Raw genomic sequence first — 14,888 nt, 5'->3', positions numbered from 1 at the left:
CATGTGATCTAACAGGGACTTTAGTCACTTACATTATCATCAAGTGAAAACTCTATTGGCTGACAGCTGCTGCTCACTCAGGGCTGTTTATGACAATAAGGAAGAGATTGTCACTAAGGGGCGTGGCTTTCCCCCTCTGATGACACAAAGGCAGACTGTCAATCAAAGTGTTTCTTCAGACTGTTTTTTTATCAAGGGTAATTCTAAAAAAAAATATATATATATATATATATTATTTTTTTAATTATTAGAGGCTGGCTATATTCACACACTTATGCCAAACAACTGTGTTTAAACAGCTTATAAAAAGGATTTGTGCATAATAAGACCCCTTTAACATGAGGAAACTTGCAAGCTGAAAGACAGAATGGTTCTACAGAGAAGAAATAGTCTAAAAGCCTCAAAGGAATCATGGTTAAAGTGGAATGAACAAAGATGCAGTTCTTTAGGAAGCTTTATTAATCCACAGGGATTAATTAATCCAATTATGTTTCCTGTTCTTTTTGCTATGAAAGCAGTAAAAAATGCATTGCCTGCACTGTCCGATTGAAAAATACAACAACGCCACATAATGTGGCATCTTATTAGTGCTGTATTTTCTAAGTAAACCCCCACCCCCCACCCCCCCCCAAACTCCCCATTATCCAAAATATGTATAAGATGACCACATCATTTTCATTATATTTGGCCATACAAGTCTTAATACCCAGAGATGCTTTTTAGTTTTTAGGTTAAAGATCAGGGGAGAAAACGACCATTTACAGTAATAGCTAACATACAGTATACCACTGCATTGCACCACATTATTTATAGACAGTACTCTTGGGCTGCTGAGAATAGTAATCCGAAAACAACGTTAAGGCTAAAAGGTATAGAAGAGACAATTAGTAAAATGTATCACTGCTATTTCTACATCTTACCCTAAATTCAAGATCCCATCTTGAGATCTTTTCATGGAAGTTCCACCAGCATCATCTCAGTCCAGAAATGACAGATAAAGTCTGGAAATTTCATTTGGAGGCCCTTTTTGTATTTGCTCAATCCTTTTAGCGAAATGAGGAGCAGCCAGCTGCAGCTAAATCAAACATAAAGTAGTTTCGTGCACTCACTCCATTTTTTCGCTCACCCACAGAGCTAGTGCTATGGACTGATGCTTGCTGATGGCTTCACAAAGGGGGGTGGTAATTGTTATTTTTGGCATTTGTGATGATAACGTGATGCAGTACATTTGTTTTAACATATTTGTTCTGCTCCTTACTGAAACAGCAGTAGGCGCCGCACACATTGTGTGAACTATTTACGTTTACCCCCACATATTGTCTATATAATTAATAGGGGAAATATGCTAGATAAATGGGAATACTTTTGGGGTAATAGTTTTCTTACTTAATTTCTCAATTCCAATATTTACAACGCAATAAAAACTAATATAATGTTCAGGCATTTCAAAAAGATAAGTAAACAATTTCCATTGTCCATTGCCAATCGCCCGGGAGGTTGAGCAGTGAGGCCGAAATTATGTCTCGTTTCCACTGTCGGACAAGTAGCTCGCAGCGCGTCATGCAAACCCTGCCCCAGAACATCCCTCGACATTTTTCCTTATAGGCTATATGACACTAATATGTGTTTCCCTTTTATTTAAGAATGTTGCATATTATTCTGTGATCTTAGGGAAAGTGTTAAGTATTTCAGCACATAAGAGCAAGTATTAAAAAAATATCGCCTAAATTTCGTTTCGCTCAGCAGCTTTTCACTAATAAAGCTCTTTGTGTATTTAAAATTGCATTTTTAAATTTTAGCACATCATATAAAAACATAAACACAGAACACATTTTGTATATGCAGTTTTCCCCGATGCGTTTTTAAAGTGGACAGAAAAAAAAGGTTGCATAGTTTCTGCTTTCACTCACCCAAAAAATGCTCGGCTTGCAGGATTTGATTGATATCATCGTATCCAAATATTTTATAAATAACATTTTAAACCTCCTCTGGTGTTTATTGTTTTTAGAAATATCTAAAATCTTTTTTTTTTTCAGATAAGCCTTTGTAAAATGAAAGTTTTATATGGCTTTAAAAAAGTTTGATTTACTTTTTGTATATGCTTAAATTGTTATTTTGTTAGTTTTATATTGGTTTATTCATTCAATGCAATTTTATTATATCCGATATTTGTAAATCTTACAATTTTTTCCAATATAGCTTAGGCTATTTTATAAAGATATGACACTTTTGTTTTGAGGCTACAAAAGTGACTACATATTTTGAAAAGTTTTTTGTCTTTCTGCTGTATTCAGATTGTGTATTATCTCTAAAATAAATAACAAAAAGAAAAAAAGCTCTCGCTGAATGTTTTCTTTCCCTTATTTATTTGTTTGGTGCATGTATTTGTGTGCGATCTGAAAACTAGTGTCCGCCTCATCTTTCGCTCCACCCCAAAGCCCCAGCTGGCCCTCTTTTCCCAAGGTATTCGGCGGGTGGAAAAAGGCTGACCGCTGGCCCAGAGAAAGCCCAATTTGGCCCGATTAGGCCCCGGTAGTGACAGTGAAACGCGACTGGCCTTGGCTCGCCCTTCCTCGCTCGCTTTAGGCGCGATAGTGGAAACGTGGCTAGTGTTTTGACTAAAATGCCATTTAGGTCAAGTTAAAATTTAGTCTTCTGAATCACTGTAATTTTATTCAACTAAAAAGTCAGGGCATTTTAGTGTAAATTTAGTCAATGGAAACTTGACTTTAGGAATAAGATTACTGTTAAATAACCTTACAATCAATATATGCAGAAGGAATTTGTAGCTACTGTCACTTTAACGGTGCAGTAGCTGATTGTCTTCAGAAACATTTTTCACTTTTTGCTGTGCTGGTTAAAAGTCTCTTCACATTCAAATACTAATGATTAAAGTAAATGATCTAAATGTATTTATATGTTTTTATAATCTGGGTAAGGCAAAAGGCAAAAAAAATGTTCGTCCAATTAATATTTGTGGGGCTGATAATTCCCATATTTCTGATAAGTAGCCCAAACTGTCTGTCGACAAATAGATTTGTACATCTCCACACCCCTGTTCACGCCGACAGATCCGCCATTTACGTGCGCATGTGAACAAGAGAGTGACAGCAGTAAAATCAAATGCTAAATCAAAACTTTTTAAAAATCTCAAACCAATATTGGATTTACTTTTGCACCATGGATGACACTATGGCTGAAGTATTTCTTTTAGACAGGTAATGTTCTCTTTTAAAACCCGTTTAGTCAAATAAAGCTGATGTAGATTTTGTTGTTTTACGAATGGGTTATTTGCACAGAAGTGTTGTCCAGCCACTGAAATCTTCTGGCAAAAGATTGATGTGACTATTTTCAGTTTAATAATGGAGCTTTTACAGCATCGATAATGTAGATTTTTTATTTAGTTGACAACAAAGCATCAGTAAATAGTGCTATTCTGCCTAGCCTGCTTTACTGAGGTGAAGTTGCTTTTATATTCACATCATATTTATATTGACAACCTGTGACACGCTCCCTATGTTGTTTACCATGATACTCTGAATATTCGGTCTGAAATAGCAAGTGAGTAGGTTTAGTAATAGGTGTAATTTCTTTAGCCTGCCAGACAAAGAGGGTGAAAGTGTGAGACCATCGATCCTTGCATGCAAGAATTATTGATTTCAAGAGGTGTGGCTTTGGATGGCGGCGGCGGGACTGTGTTTTCACAACTAACATTAGCATTTTGGCATATTACATACTGCACAAGGTGCAAATTTCTCTTCGATGACGCAAAATGGACCAGATATGTAACAAATGGGGTAAAACTGCTTCCATGGTAAACTCCAGTGATCTTTATCCTTTTTATTTGTTTAGTATTGATAGACTGAACATAAATGAAACAGACTGCAGTAGGTATACAGTGCATACGGAAAGTATTCATAGTGCTTCACTTTCCACATTTTTATCTCACAGCATTATTACAAAATGCATTAAATTCCTTTATTACCACAACATTCTACACAACAACCCATAATGAAAATGTAAAAAAATAGTTTTTAAATTGTTGCAAATTTATTAACAATAAAAAACCTTTTAAAAAAATCACATGTACATAAGTATTCACAGCCTTTGTTGTGAAGCTCTAAAATGAGCTCAGGTACATTCTGTTTCCACTGATCATTCTTGAGATGTTTCAACAGCTTAATAAATAGGAATTCACCTGTGGTAAATTCAGTTGATTGGACATGATTTGAAAAGGCATAAACCTATCTATATAAGGTCCCAGGGTTGACAGTGCATGTCAAAGCACAAACCAAGCATGAAGACAAAGGAATTGTCTGTAGACCTCAGAGACAGAACTGTCTCGAGGCACAAGGCTGGGGAAGGTTACAGTAAATGTTCTGCTGCTCTGAAAGTTTCAGTGAGCACAGTGGCCCTCCATCATCCATAAGTGGAAGATGTTTGGAACCACCAGGACTCTTCCTGGAGCAGGACGGCCATCCATCTTTTAGCATTAAAAAAGACCCAAAGCACACTGCCAAAATATTAATGGAGTGGCTTCACAACAACTCGGTGAATGTCATTGAGTGGCCCAGCCAGAGCCCAGACCTAATACCTATTGAACATCTCAAGAGATCTGAAAACAGCTGTACACCGTCACTTCCCATCCAACCTGATAGAGCTTGAGAGATATTGCAAAGAGGAATAGGCCAAAAATTCAGATGTGTCAAGCTTGTAGCATCATATTTAAAAAGACTTGAGGCCTTAATTGCCGCCAAAGGCAATTCCAATTCAAATATTGAGGAAAGGCTGTGAATAACTATGTACATGGGATTTTTCAGGTTTTTTTATTTTTAATAATTTGCAACAATTTAAAAAATCTTTTTTAACATGGTCATTATGGGGTATTGTGTGTAGAATTTTAAGAAAGTAAATTAATTTAATTTATTTTGGAATAAGCCTGTAACATGTGGAAAAAGATATGAATACTTTCGGGATGCTCTGTATTAGCCAGGTATGTACTCTCATTTGTTAAGTTTTAACTGATTTAAGATTGCTTGAGCATATTTGAAAAAAAAAATATATATATAATAAATTGACCATAAGTCTTTCTTATGTCCAATTAATTACAAAATAATTATGTTGTCCTGATATCACATTTAATACTCCCCACACATTATAAATAGATGTGTCCTACATATACACATAGTTAGTTTCTTCTTGTTCTGACATGTATCAAATAATTCAAGTTTCAAATCAACAAACAAACGAATTAAATCCATGGCAAAGCAGCAGAGCAGGTATATATGGATAAAAAGATGCCGGTCTGTGTTGCAGTAAATGTAATATATTGCTAAGACTATTAGGATTATTGTCTCCCAGATCACACATTTAAAAACACTGTCTAAAAGTACCAAGAGAGGATAATAAATCTAGTAGAGTTAAGGGTCAGAAAATAGGCTCTTGGAGAGAAAAAAAAGTCACTAAATGTGGTAAAAATGGCCCAGATATGCAATTACTGCCTACATAAAATTGCCTCTATGGTGAATTGAACTGTTCTGTTTTGTCTTATTATTTATTAAGGATTTTGTGCTTTTGCAGACAATATAATGACCCAGGGCTGGCCCTGACTTATTTGGTTCTAGGCAAGACTTCACCACAGATGATTCTCCACCGAATCTGCCACAAAATGAAGTAATCTTAAAACATAAATAACAGCATTAGAGAACAATACTGACGATGCAACTATTTAAATAAAATACTTACTAGCATTGTCCAAATGTGGGTAGTAACTTTTTCTGCATTATATATGTTCACCAGTGTTGGGCATTAACGAGTTACTAGTAATGCCTTACTGTAACAGAATTACTTTTGACAGTAACTTAAACTGTAATGCATTAATTTTAAAATATAAAAACTATATGATCACACATCATCACGTCATAGCGATCTCCTGCTTCGAGACTGATCGCGACTGCTGTAGTTATTCCAGTTGTGTTATTTTTAAAAAATTATCTTCAGGAAATCACTAATATCATGTTATCTTAACAATATAATGTGGCTATACTGTAAGGTGTATTTACACAGTGGCCATATTCCTCTAGGTAGATATTAAAATTATAGCAGACACTGTAAAAAGTTCATTCCAAGCCACTAGACTTTTCTGACAGAAGATCTGAGTGTCATCGAGTGATGGAATGTTGTGGGACTGCTGTACAAGAGTTATTATAAGGGATTATAGATAGCGAAATTTAGTGGTTTTTATTTTAGTGTTTTTTTTTAAGCATGATGGTGAAACACAAACGCGGTTATGAATATATTGAAACATATGCTTGTTTGTTGTAAGATTTGTAATAATGACAGAAAAATACTAATTTGTGGATCTCATTACTTCTGGGTGCAACCCTGCCGCTGTTGTGGCTGGTGTATTCTGGGAAATTTTCTTACCCCTTGGTTTCAAATGTGGTTCTGAAAAATCTTCATTTGAAGGGGTATCTAGCCCTTCCCCTAATGCTGCGTTTACACTAGACGTGGAAGAAGTGTCAAGCGCGAGTAATTTACATGTTAAGTCAATGCAAAGGTGCAAATAGACATCCTGCGGTGCAATATGCGCGAATGCCGTGATCTGTTCACCGTGAAATGGTCGTTTTGCGCGTTTAAAACTTTAGCTGACATTCACGCCACATTAATTAATTACCATTACGAATACTACTGTTTGTTATTTTAAATACATAAGCACACTATTGTTATCTGTATAACAAAACTGATTAGTTTAGTAAACACAGTGACACATTGCTGATATATTTTAGAACATATTATTTAAAATGCATAGTGCTGTATAGCTCAGAAAAAAAATTGTGATTTTATTTTAATTTTTTTTATTTTAAATATATCTATAGCTATTTTGCACTTTAAATATACACAGCTTATTTTTCATAAATTGTTGACATGCCACCTTTAATTTGTGGTTAGTTTCAGGGTTTATACACATTTTTTACAACTAAAATTCCATGATTTTTTCATGACTTTTCCTAAACTTTCAAGTACATTTTCGTGACCTAACGTTTCATGTAATGTCTATTAATATATACACACACATCGTTAATAATACGAAAAATAATGCACGTTCAAATTTATTACAGCATATCATAAAACAAAAAACAAATCTATTTAGTTAGAATTTTTTTTTTATATATCTATTGTATGTAACATTTATTTAGATATTGCTTACACATGGCGGGCAGATGGGCGGATGGACGGATAAACGGACGGACGAATGCTTGTTTGCTTGCTCGCTTACACAACATTCATAATGTGAGACCATGTTTTTGGCTAAAGACAGAAAAGAAGTAAAGACAACTAACCAATATTCAAATTTACAGTCATTTTAAAACTAATTTCTATGACCTTTCCAAAACTTTGTGGGGCTGTTTGTTTTTCCACAACTTTTCCAGGCCTGGAAAATGCCATGTCAAAATTTTATTACCTTATGAACCCTGTAGTTTGCTTATAGATTTAATTTTTGAGCAGCTGTTATGTTTTTGTTTTGTTTAAAATACGTAAAATTTATGGTTGTCTATAATAACGGATTTTTTAGCGCTGATTTTCACCAAGTTGATTCTGAATGATAATTCAGATTAGTTTATTTCAAAAAGGTTTTATGTTTGTTGTATATTGTTGCTAGTTGTCATACTTAACCTGTGAAGGAATGTTTAAGGGTTATTGCAAACTTTTATGACACTGAAGTAACTTTAGTTTTTCCTTCTTCTTTTTTTTTCTGAATATATTATTTAGCTGGTTTATCATCTTGTGATATTTTCATTTTTGTGCTGCCGGTCTGACTTAAATAAATTAGTGTTTAAAAACTACTTTTTATTTGAGTTTGTCAAGTGTTTTAGTAGTGAGAATGCAAATTAATTAAAACTGTGAAGCGGATCAACGGTGTATTCTCCATACAGCACTTGCGTGTCGTTAAAAGAGCATTGATGGGAGCATTAAAAATGTTCTTTGACAAAAGTAACTCAAATTACTTTTAACAATGCTGCATTACTTTTTGTTGTAAGTAATCCATAAAGTAATTGACTTATTTTTTGAATAAGGTAACTAACTGTAACTAGTTGCTAATTTTCAGTAACTAGCAAAACCCTGATTTTCACATTAAAAAACATGTTAGCATTAAAAATGTAAGTTCTTAATTGGAAACAATGGATCCAGTATTGTGCTAAATGGTTCTCTTTTGCTTAACCATTCCATTCAGTGCGGATCCAGGCCAGTCAGCTTTGAAACAGTTTAATTTTCCTCATTGAAAAACAGAGCTCTCTGAAATGCAAATGTGTCAGTCATTGGTTTGATAACACTTAGGTGTAATTTAAACAGCGATATGAAGGATGATCCGACATTTCCTTTTTTGAGACATTTACTTTGCAGAATAAAAAAAAAAACATGCTTCGGCTTAGCCAGTGAAACTGGTAGCCAGGCAACCGAATGGTGATGACATGCTCACACACGCTCTACCACAAGGGTTCCCAAAGTTTTCAGCCCGCAGGCCCTAATAGGCCTATATAAGCATATTGACAACACAAAAAAGTGCAACAGTCTAACGGCCATAGGCTATAATTTAAAGTCATTTATTAATTTGTTTATATATTAATTTAATATTGACTGGAGGGCACAATGTTTTCAGCACAAGTCTATTCTTGGTTTAACTTTGAAGACCGCCACTCAGAGATCATCCTCAATTTTCAGTTGTGGCCTGTATTTATTTTAAATGTATTTGAGTGCCACAAAGATGCAGAAAGTTCAACCTTGTACTATAAAATCAATTTGCTGCAGCTGACGCTACTGTTGTCTTGTTAATCTACCGTAAACACACCAATCCTATGAAAAAAAAATTAAAAGGCTGATGGCTTTTTATTTATGTAACGGGGATGTGAAGTGACGCTGACAACAGGGTCCAAACGCAGGGTTTTAATAACAGGAGGGTCAGACAAGCAATGATCAACACCGGAGCAAACAGATATGTAAGGGCAATCCAGAATCATAGTCAAAGTAACAGGCAGATGGTCACAAGGCAGGCAGAAAACGGGAATAAATAAATGAACAAGATGAGGATCAAAACATGGCTAAGCAAGACAAAGGTAAGTGCATTGTAATGTCACTTACACAGATAAAAAGACTCAAAAACTGTGAGACTTTGTTTGAGAGGTGTATATATAGTCTGTGTAATCAGTCCAAAAGCAGCTTCAGCTGTGAGTGTCTAATCAATGGTGACTTGGAGCAGGTGAGTGTGTTTGTTGCATGACTGGGATCTGTAGTCCATAAACCGACAAATTTGTAGTTCGTATGAATGTGAATGTTTTCCAGCAATCTATTGTGTTTAGATTGTTGGTGATTATGACAATTTGCATGTTGTTGCTTTTTTATGTAACGATTAACTACTATTTTTATCTTCTGTGGGTTATGGATAAAATATTGTCATTCTAATAGTTTAATAAAATTTATTTGACTTTTGGAGATCATCAAGTGATCCTCTGTCATTGCCCCGCAAACCTCATTTTGGGAAACCACTGCTCTACCAATCCAGTACAGTTCAGCATGGTTGCGTAACCATGCCTAGAACTCCAGGCTTTAAACATTTCATACAATTTTGCCGCACTATACCCGGCACACGTGGAAATAAAACTGAAACCATACCTGACTGTTCTAAGAACTATAGAAAAGTGGCCAATGTTTTCACAAAGAACCTTTCAAATTTCTAAGACCTTGCACCAAATTGGTCAATGGTAGTGGAAAAAAGTATTTTATAACTAAAATATTCTTATTAGAAAAAAATATGTTCCTATATAAACTAAGGTTGCTATGGCATCAAACCAAAGTGAACTGTTTTTATAATAATAACAATAATAATAATAATAATAATTATTATTATTATTATTACGATTAGTATTATTATTAATATTTCTATATGAGTTTTTATCAACACAATCTCACGACAAGTCGTAACTTTTTGATTTAGTGACTAATTTGTATGAATCTCATCTGTACAGTTTAGTATGATTTGTTTATCCCCCAATGATGTTTAATGGCAGGGTTGGGTGCCACACCTCCTTTTTAACCCTTCACCAGTGTGATCTGCCTTGTCTGGTCCCTGAAGCATATGATCACACTGGTGTGATTAGAACATTCAAAGCGCACGCCATCAACTGCTAAAATTCAAATCTGACTTCGCGGATCGAGGCACAGTTGTCACAAATCACAATTTGTTTATGTTTTCAAACAAATAAAATTTATCTTAGGTTTCAGACATTCAATTACACATAACTACAAGCAAAACATACCATTTAAGGTTTGTAAAATACACACAGATGTCTACTGAGACGGCGTTAATACTTACTTTTCGAAATAACTAGGCTATCTGCTTTATTCATGTAAGATACACACTGTTTATGTTCTCTATTCCTCTCCCAGATAAACAGTTGCTTCCCTTCAAGTATTTTGGAAGAAACTTATGAATAAACATGACGTAAATCCAGCAGCTCGTAGCTTTCCTGCGGATATTGCTAGAAGGGATACAGCTGTGATCAGAAGTTTAAGAGAAGTATTGATGTGAGTGTCCTCAGCTGTATCCCATCTAGCCTTTACAGAGCGGCAGGGCAGGACAAGTCTTGATGGGATACAGCTTATGATACTTGCGTTAATATGGTCTTAGCCATCAATATGGACACATATATATTTTTGTCCTTTATACATCTTAATAAACGCAATGAATTCTAAGTAAAGGTCACAAAAAAAATAATAAATTGTACATTTTCATATGACGGAAGCCACTAAATGGACAAATAGTTACGTTTCCTCATGAGATCAGGCTGATTTTTATAGGTCAAATTACTATTGTTTTTGACAAAATCAATATTACTATGAAACATGAATGCTTAAATCGCAAGTAATGATCACATTTATAATGAAATAAACACAAAACAAAACTAAAAACTAAAATCTCAAGTGAATGATGGCCAGGTTGAGAAAATAACAATAACTGACCAACTTCTGAAAACTTGAATGAAGGCTTTTAGGATTACAGCTCTCTTATTCTGTATGAATGGAATGTTAGCAAAGCTTTGGGCGAAAACAAATGGGACCAAATAGTGTCATTGACATACAGTATATGACTAAAGCTTTAGAATCTGTTGTAAATCCTCAGAATAGCCAGTAGCCACTGCACTGAAAATACCATATTGATTTGACAATTTGGATAATGTATAGTGAAGGATTTGTGATTGTGTACGTTAAATGAAATAAACAGAATATAACTTGAACAATAATTCAAAACTCACCCCAACCTCCACATGATCTGAACCTTTATCGTCCTGCTTGTGGAGAATCTCAAAGTAGTATCGTCTGGAGGCCATCAGACTGAAAGGGAAACAATGAACATGAAATATTGAATCTATTAACAAATATTCATCAGCTGGAGTACCCACCAGATTCACTTGATTGCCTTTCAGCTATATGAACACTCAACCAACCATTTACCCGGACTACACCTCCCATCAAGCTTTACATCTCACAGCTGAGACTGATCTCAAATCTAGACAATGAAACACAACTGCTTATTATTGATTACAAACATTATATAAACACCACACTCACAAACCTTCTGGATGGTATATTGTTTTGTATCGTAAACTTGTTTTGTGTTGTAAACTTGTTTTGTGTACGTAAACGTAAAAAAGTTTCTTGTTTTCTTTTTTCCTTATTTTGATTGCCAGACTGTTTCGTGTTTTATGATTATTTCCACCTGGCCAGACATTGTCCTGTTTGTTCCATAACTCCTGTTTAGCCTATAATTTTATGTTGGTCTTCTATTACTACATTACGATACCATATTGTATCTCATTATAACCTATACTGTAACAATAAAGTGGATTATTGCTGTTCGAAAAATACAGCAAAAGCAATGTGATATCAAACTAGCAAGAACACAATACAGTAAATCATAAAATAGTAGCTTTTCATATTTTTTGGCATGCACCAAATCATATATTATGGTGTAGCACATCATGTATAAACATTTTGCATATTGTTTTCTCTAGTGTTCGAAAAACTCAATCAACATATTACATTCTGCATCATTTGTTTACTTTATTATTTACTGATTTAGGTAATTTACTTTGTTTGCTCCTACCAATTCCTATAACATTTGCATTATTCTGCAACTCGTCAAATAAATACCAAACATATTGTGTTGTGTTCACTGGTATCTAGAAAAAACAAGTGAGCAAATAATCTAAATGCAGCTTAAATTTTACTTAATCAGAAACAAAGATGGTAATCTACATGGAAATAAACATGAGGAACACAAATCTAACAACAAAAAAGTCAAACAAACACAAACAAACAAACAAACAAACAAGTCTTATCACATTATTTTATTTCTGTGTGTAGTATCTTAATACAACTTATGGCAACTTATAATAAAACACTGATATATAACATGCTTGAGCTTGGAAAAGTGTTTAAACATGTTTTAACAAATGAGGTTATTTTACTATAATAATAATAATAATAATAATAACAATAATAACAATAATAATAATGATGATGAAGATAATAGTGTTAATAATAATAATAATAATAATAACAATTGTGTTAATTAAATTGATAAAATAATGATAATTGCATTAATTAAATTGATATAATAATAATAATAATAATAATAATAATAATAATAAGAAGAAGAAGAAGAAGAAGAAGAACAATAATTATTATATTAATAACAACAATAATAATTATAATAAATGTAATAATTAAATTAATCATTAATAAAAATAATAATAATAACAATATAATAATAATAATTGTATTCATTAAAATGATAAATTAATCATTTATAATAATAATAATATTATTATTGATAATAGTAATAATAACAACAACTATAATAATTGCATTTAAATTGATCAATTAATCATTTATAATGCTAACAATTATATTAATTGATTTGATAAATTCATAATAATAATAATAATAATAATAATAATAATATCAAAAACAATGGTAATAATTGCATAAATTAAATTAATCATGTAATAATTTATAATAACAATAATAATATTTATTATTATTATTACTATTATTATTATTATTATTATTATTTTGTAATTATTTCTGTTGTTTTTAATCTTTAAAATATATATAATATTATAAATTATTGTCCTTCTATTTTATTAATATATAGCACTTCTTAAAAAAAATAAGAAATGATAGGAATTTCAAAATGAAATGAAAATGAAATGTAATCCTGTTTTAGAAAGTTTGAACTTTGTTAAAATCAGGATAATAGAACAAATTTTGTGGAAATTCTGTTTGATTCCTTGGTTAATTCAAAATATATATACCTAATTTACTTAAAATCAAAATAATATATTGACACTTATAATATATAATATATAATATTAATCAATATTTTGAAAACAACATCATATATTGACTGATTTAAAAAAAAAAGTATTTTGGGCACATTTGTGTTGGTTGTGCATGAGCAAATGACTGAATCTGTGTGGTCTGCTGTGTCACTCGTCTCATCAAAATCGCATCTCCTCAAATGGGCCACATCTGCTGTTAGACCAGCACAATTAGAGCCCTGCTTGATTTCACACCTTATTACACCTCCAAATGTGACACATTATAAACATCGCTTACTGATGTGACTCGATCTGTCACTCTTCCATCAATACATCACTTATGTCTTTTACAGAGAACAAAATGGCAGTTAAGCAAAGCCCAAATCTGCGGGTTTAAGCTTGTTATATTTACATGTGCTAATTATTTTATATTCGTCTTTTTGGTGCCCTGGCAATTTGAGAGATGATGTTTGCAACATGAGGATCCTGATGAGTAAATTTGCTCATGCATATTAATGAGCGTCGCTAATGCATGAGGCATAATTCAGCTCAGATGCTAGCACAAATGTCTTGTTTGCACCAGTGGGCCTATGAAATACTGAGAGCAAAATGAAAGAGGGAGAACAGATGTAGGAAAAAGATAAATAATCGATGAACTGAAAAGCATGAGAAATGAAGAAAAACGCCTGTGGTGCTACTAAAATGAGAGGTTTAAATTAAAATTAATGACAAAGACCCCTCATTTATATATATATATATATATATATATATATATATATATATATATATATATATATATATATATATATATATATATATATATATGAATGAATTAAATAATAAATAAATAAAAAAATAAAAAAAAATCTAACAGTATTGTAACAGTTTAAAATACATTTAAATAAAATAAATATATAAATAAAAAATGAAAGGAAAAAAAAAATTATATATATATATATATATATATATATATATATATATATATATATATATATATATATATATATATATATATATATATATATATATATATATATATACACACACACACAATGCATCCAGAAAGTATTTATAGCACTTCACTTTTTCCCCATTTTTTTATATTATATTCTTATATCAGAATGGAGTAAATTCATTTTTTTTCCTCAAAAGTCCTCACACAATACCCTATAATGACAATGTGAAGAAAAGATTTTTTGAAATTATTGCAAACTCATAAAAAAATTAAAAAACCCCGAAAAATCACATGTTAAGTATTCACAGCCTTTGCCGTCAAGCTCTAAATTGAGGTCAGGTACATTCTATTTCCATTGATTATTCTTGAGATGTTTCAGCAGCTTAACTGGAGTTCACCTGTGGCAAATTCGGTTGATTGAACATGATTTGAAAAGGCATACACCTGTCTATATAAGGTCCCACGGTTGACAATGCATGTCCAAGCACAAACCAAGTATGAAGACAAAGGAATTGTCTGTAGACCACCGAGACAGGATTGTCTCGAGGCAC

General features: G+C 32.7%; 1 protein-coding gene across 3 annotated transcripts in view; it reads right to left on the bottom strand.

Moving 5' to 3' along the window:
• Positions 1-14,888, bottom strand: part of b4galnt4a (beta-1,4-N-acetyl-galactosaminyl transferase 4a) — a 324,496-nt gene that overhangs the window by 48,824 nt on the left and 260,784 nt on the right. For all 3 annotated transcript variants that reach the window (XR_012400414.1, XM_068219134.2, XM_021473880.3), the window contains one exon: positions 11,313-11,391. Coding sequence is in view for 2 of the 3 variants with exons in the window: in XM_068219134.2 (XP_068075235.1) it covers positions 11,313-11,391 (79 nt within the window). In the remaining variant the exon portion in view is untranslated. The remainder of the gene's footprint in view (positions 1-11,312; positions 11,392-14,888) is intronic.

This window comes from Danio rerio, chromosome 25, assembly GCF_049306965.1.
Source record: "Danio rerio strain Tuebingen ecotype United States chromosome 25, GRCz12tu, whole genome shotgun sequence".
NCBI classification, from domain to species: domain Eukaryota; kingdom Metazoa; phylum Chordata; class Actinopteri; order Cypriniformes; family Danionidae; genus Danio; species Danio rerio.
Note: the sequence above shows the minus strand (reverse complement) of the source record. Positions and strands in the feature narration are given on the sequence as shown.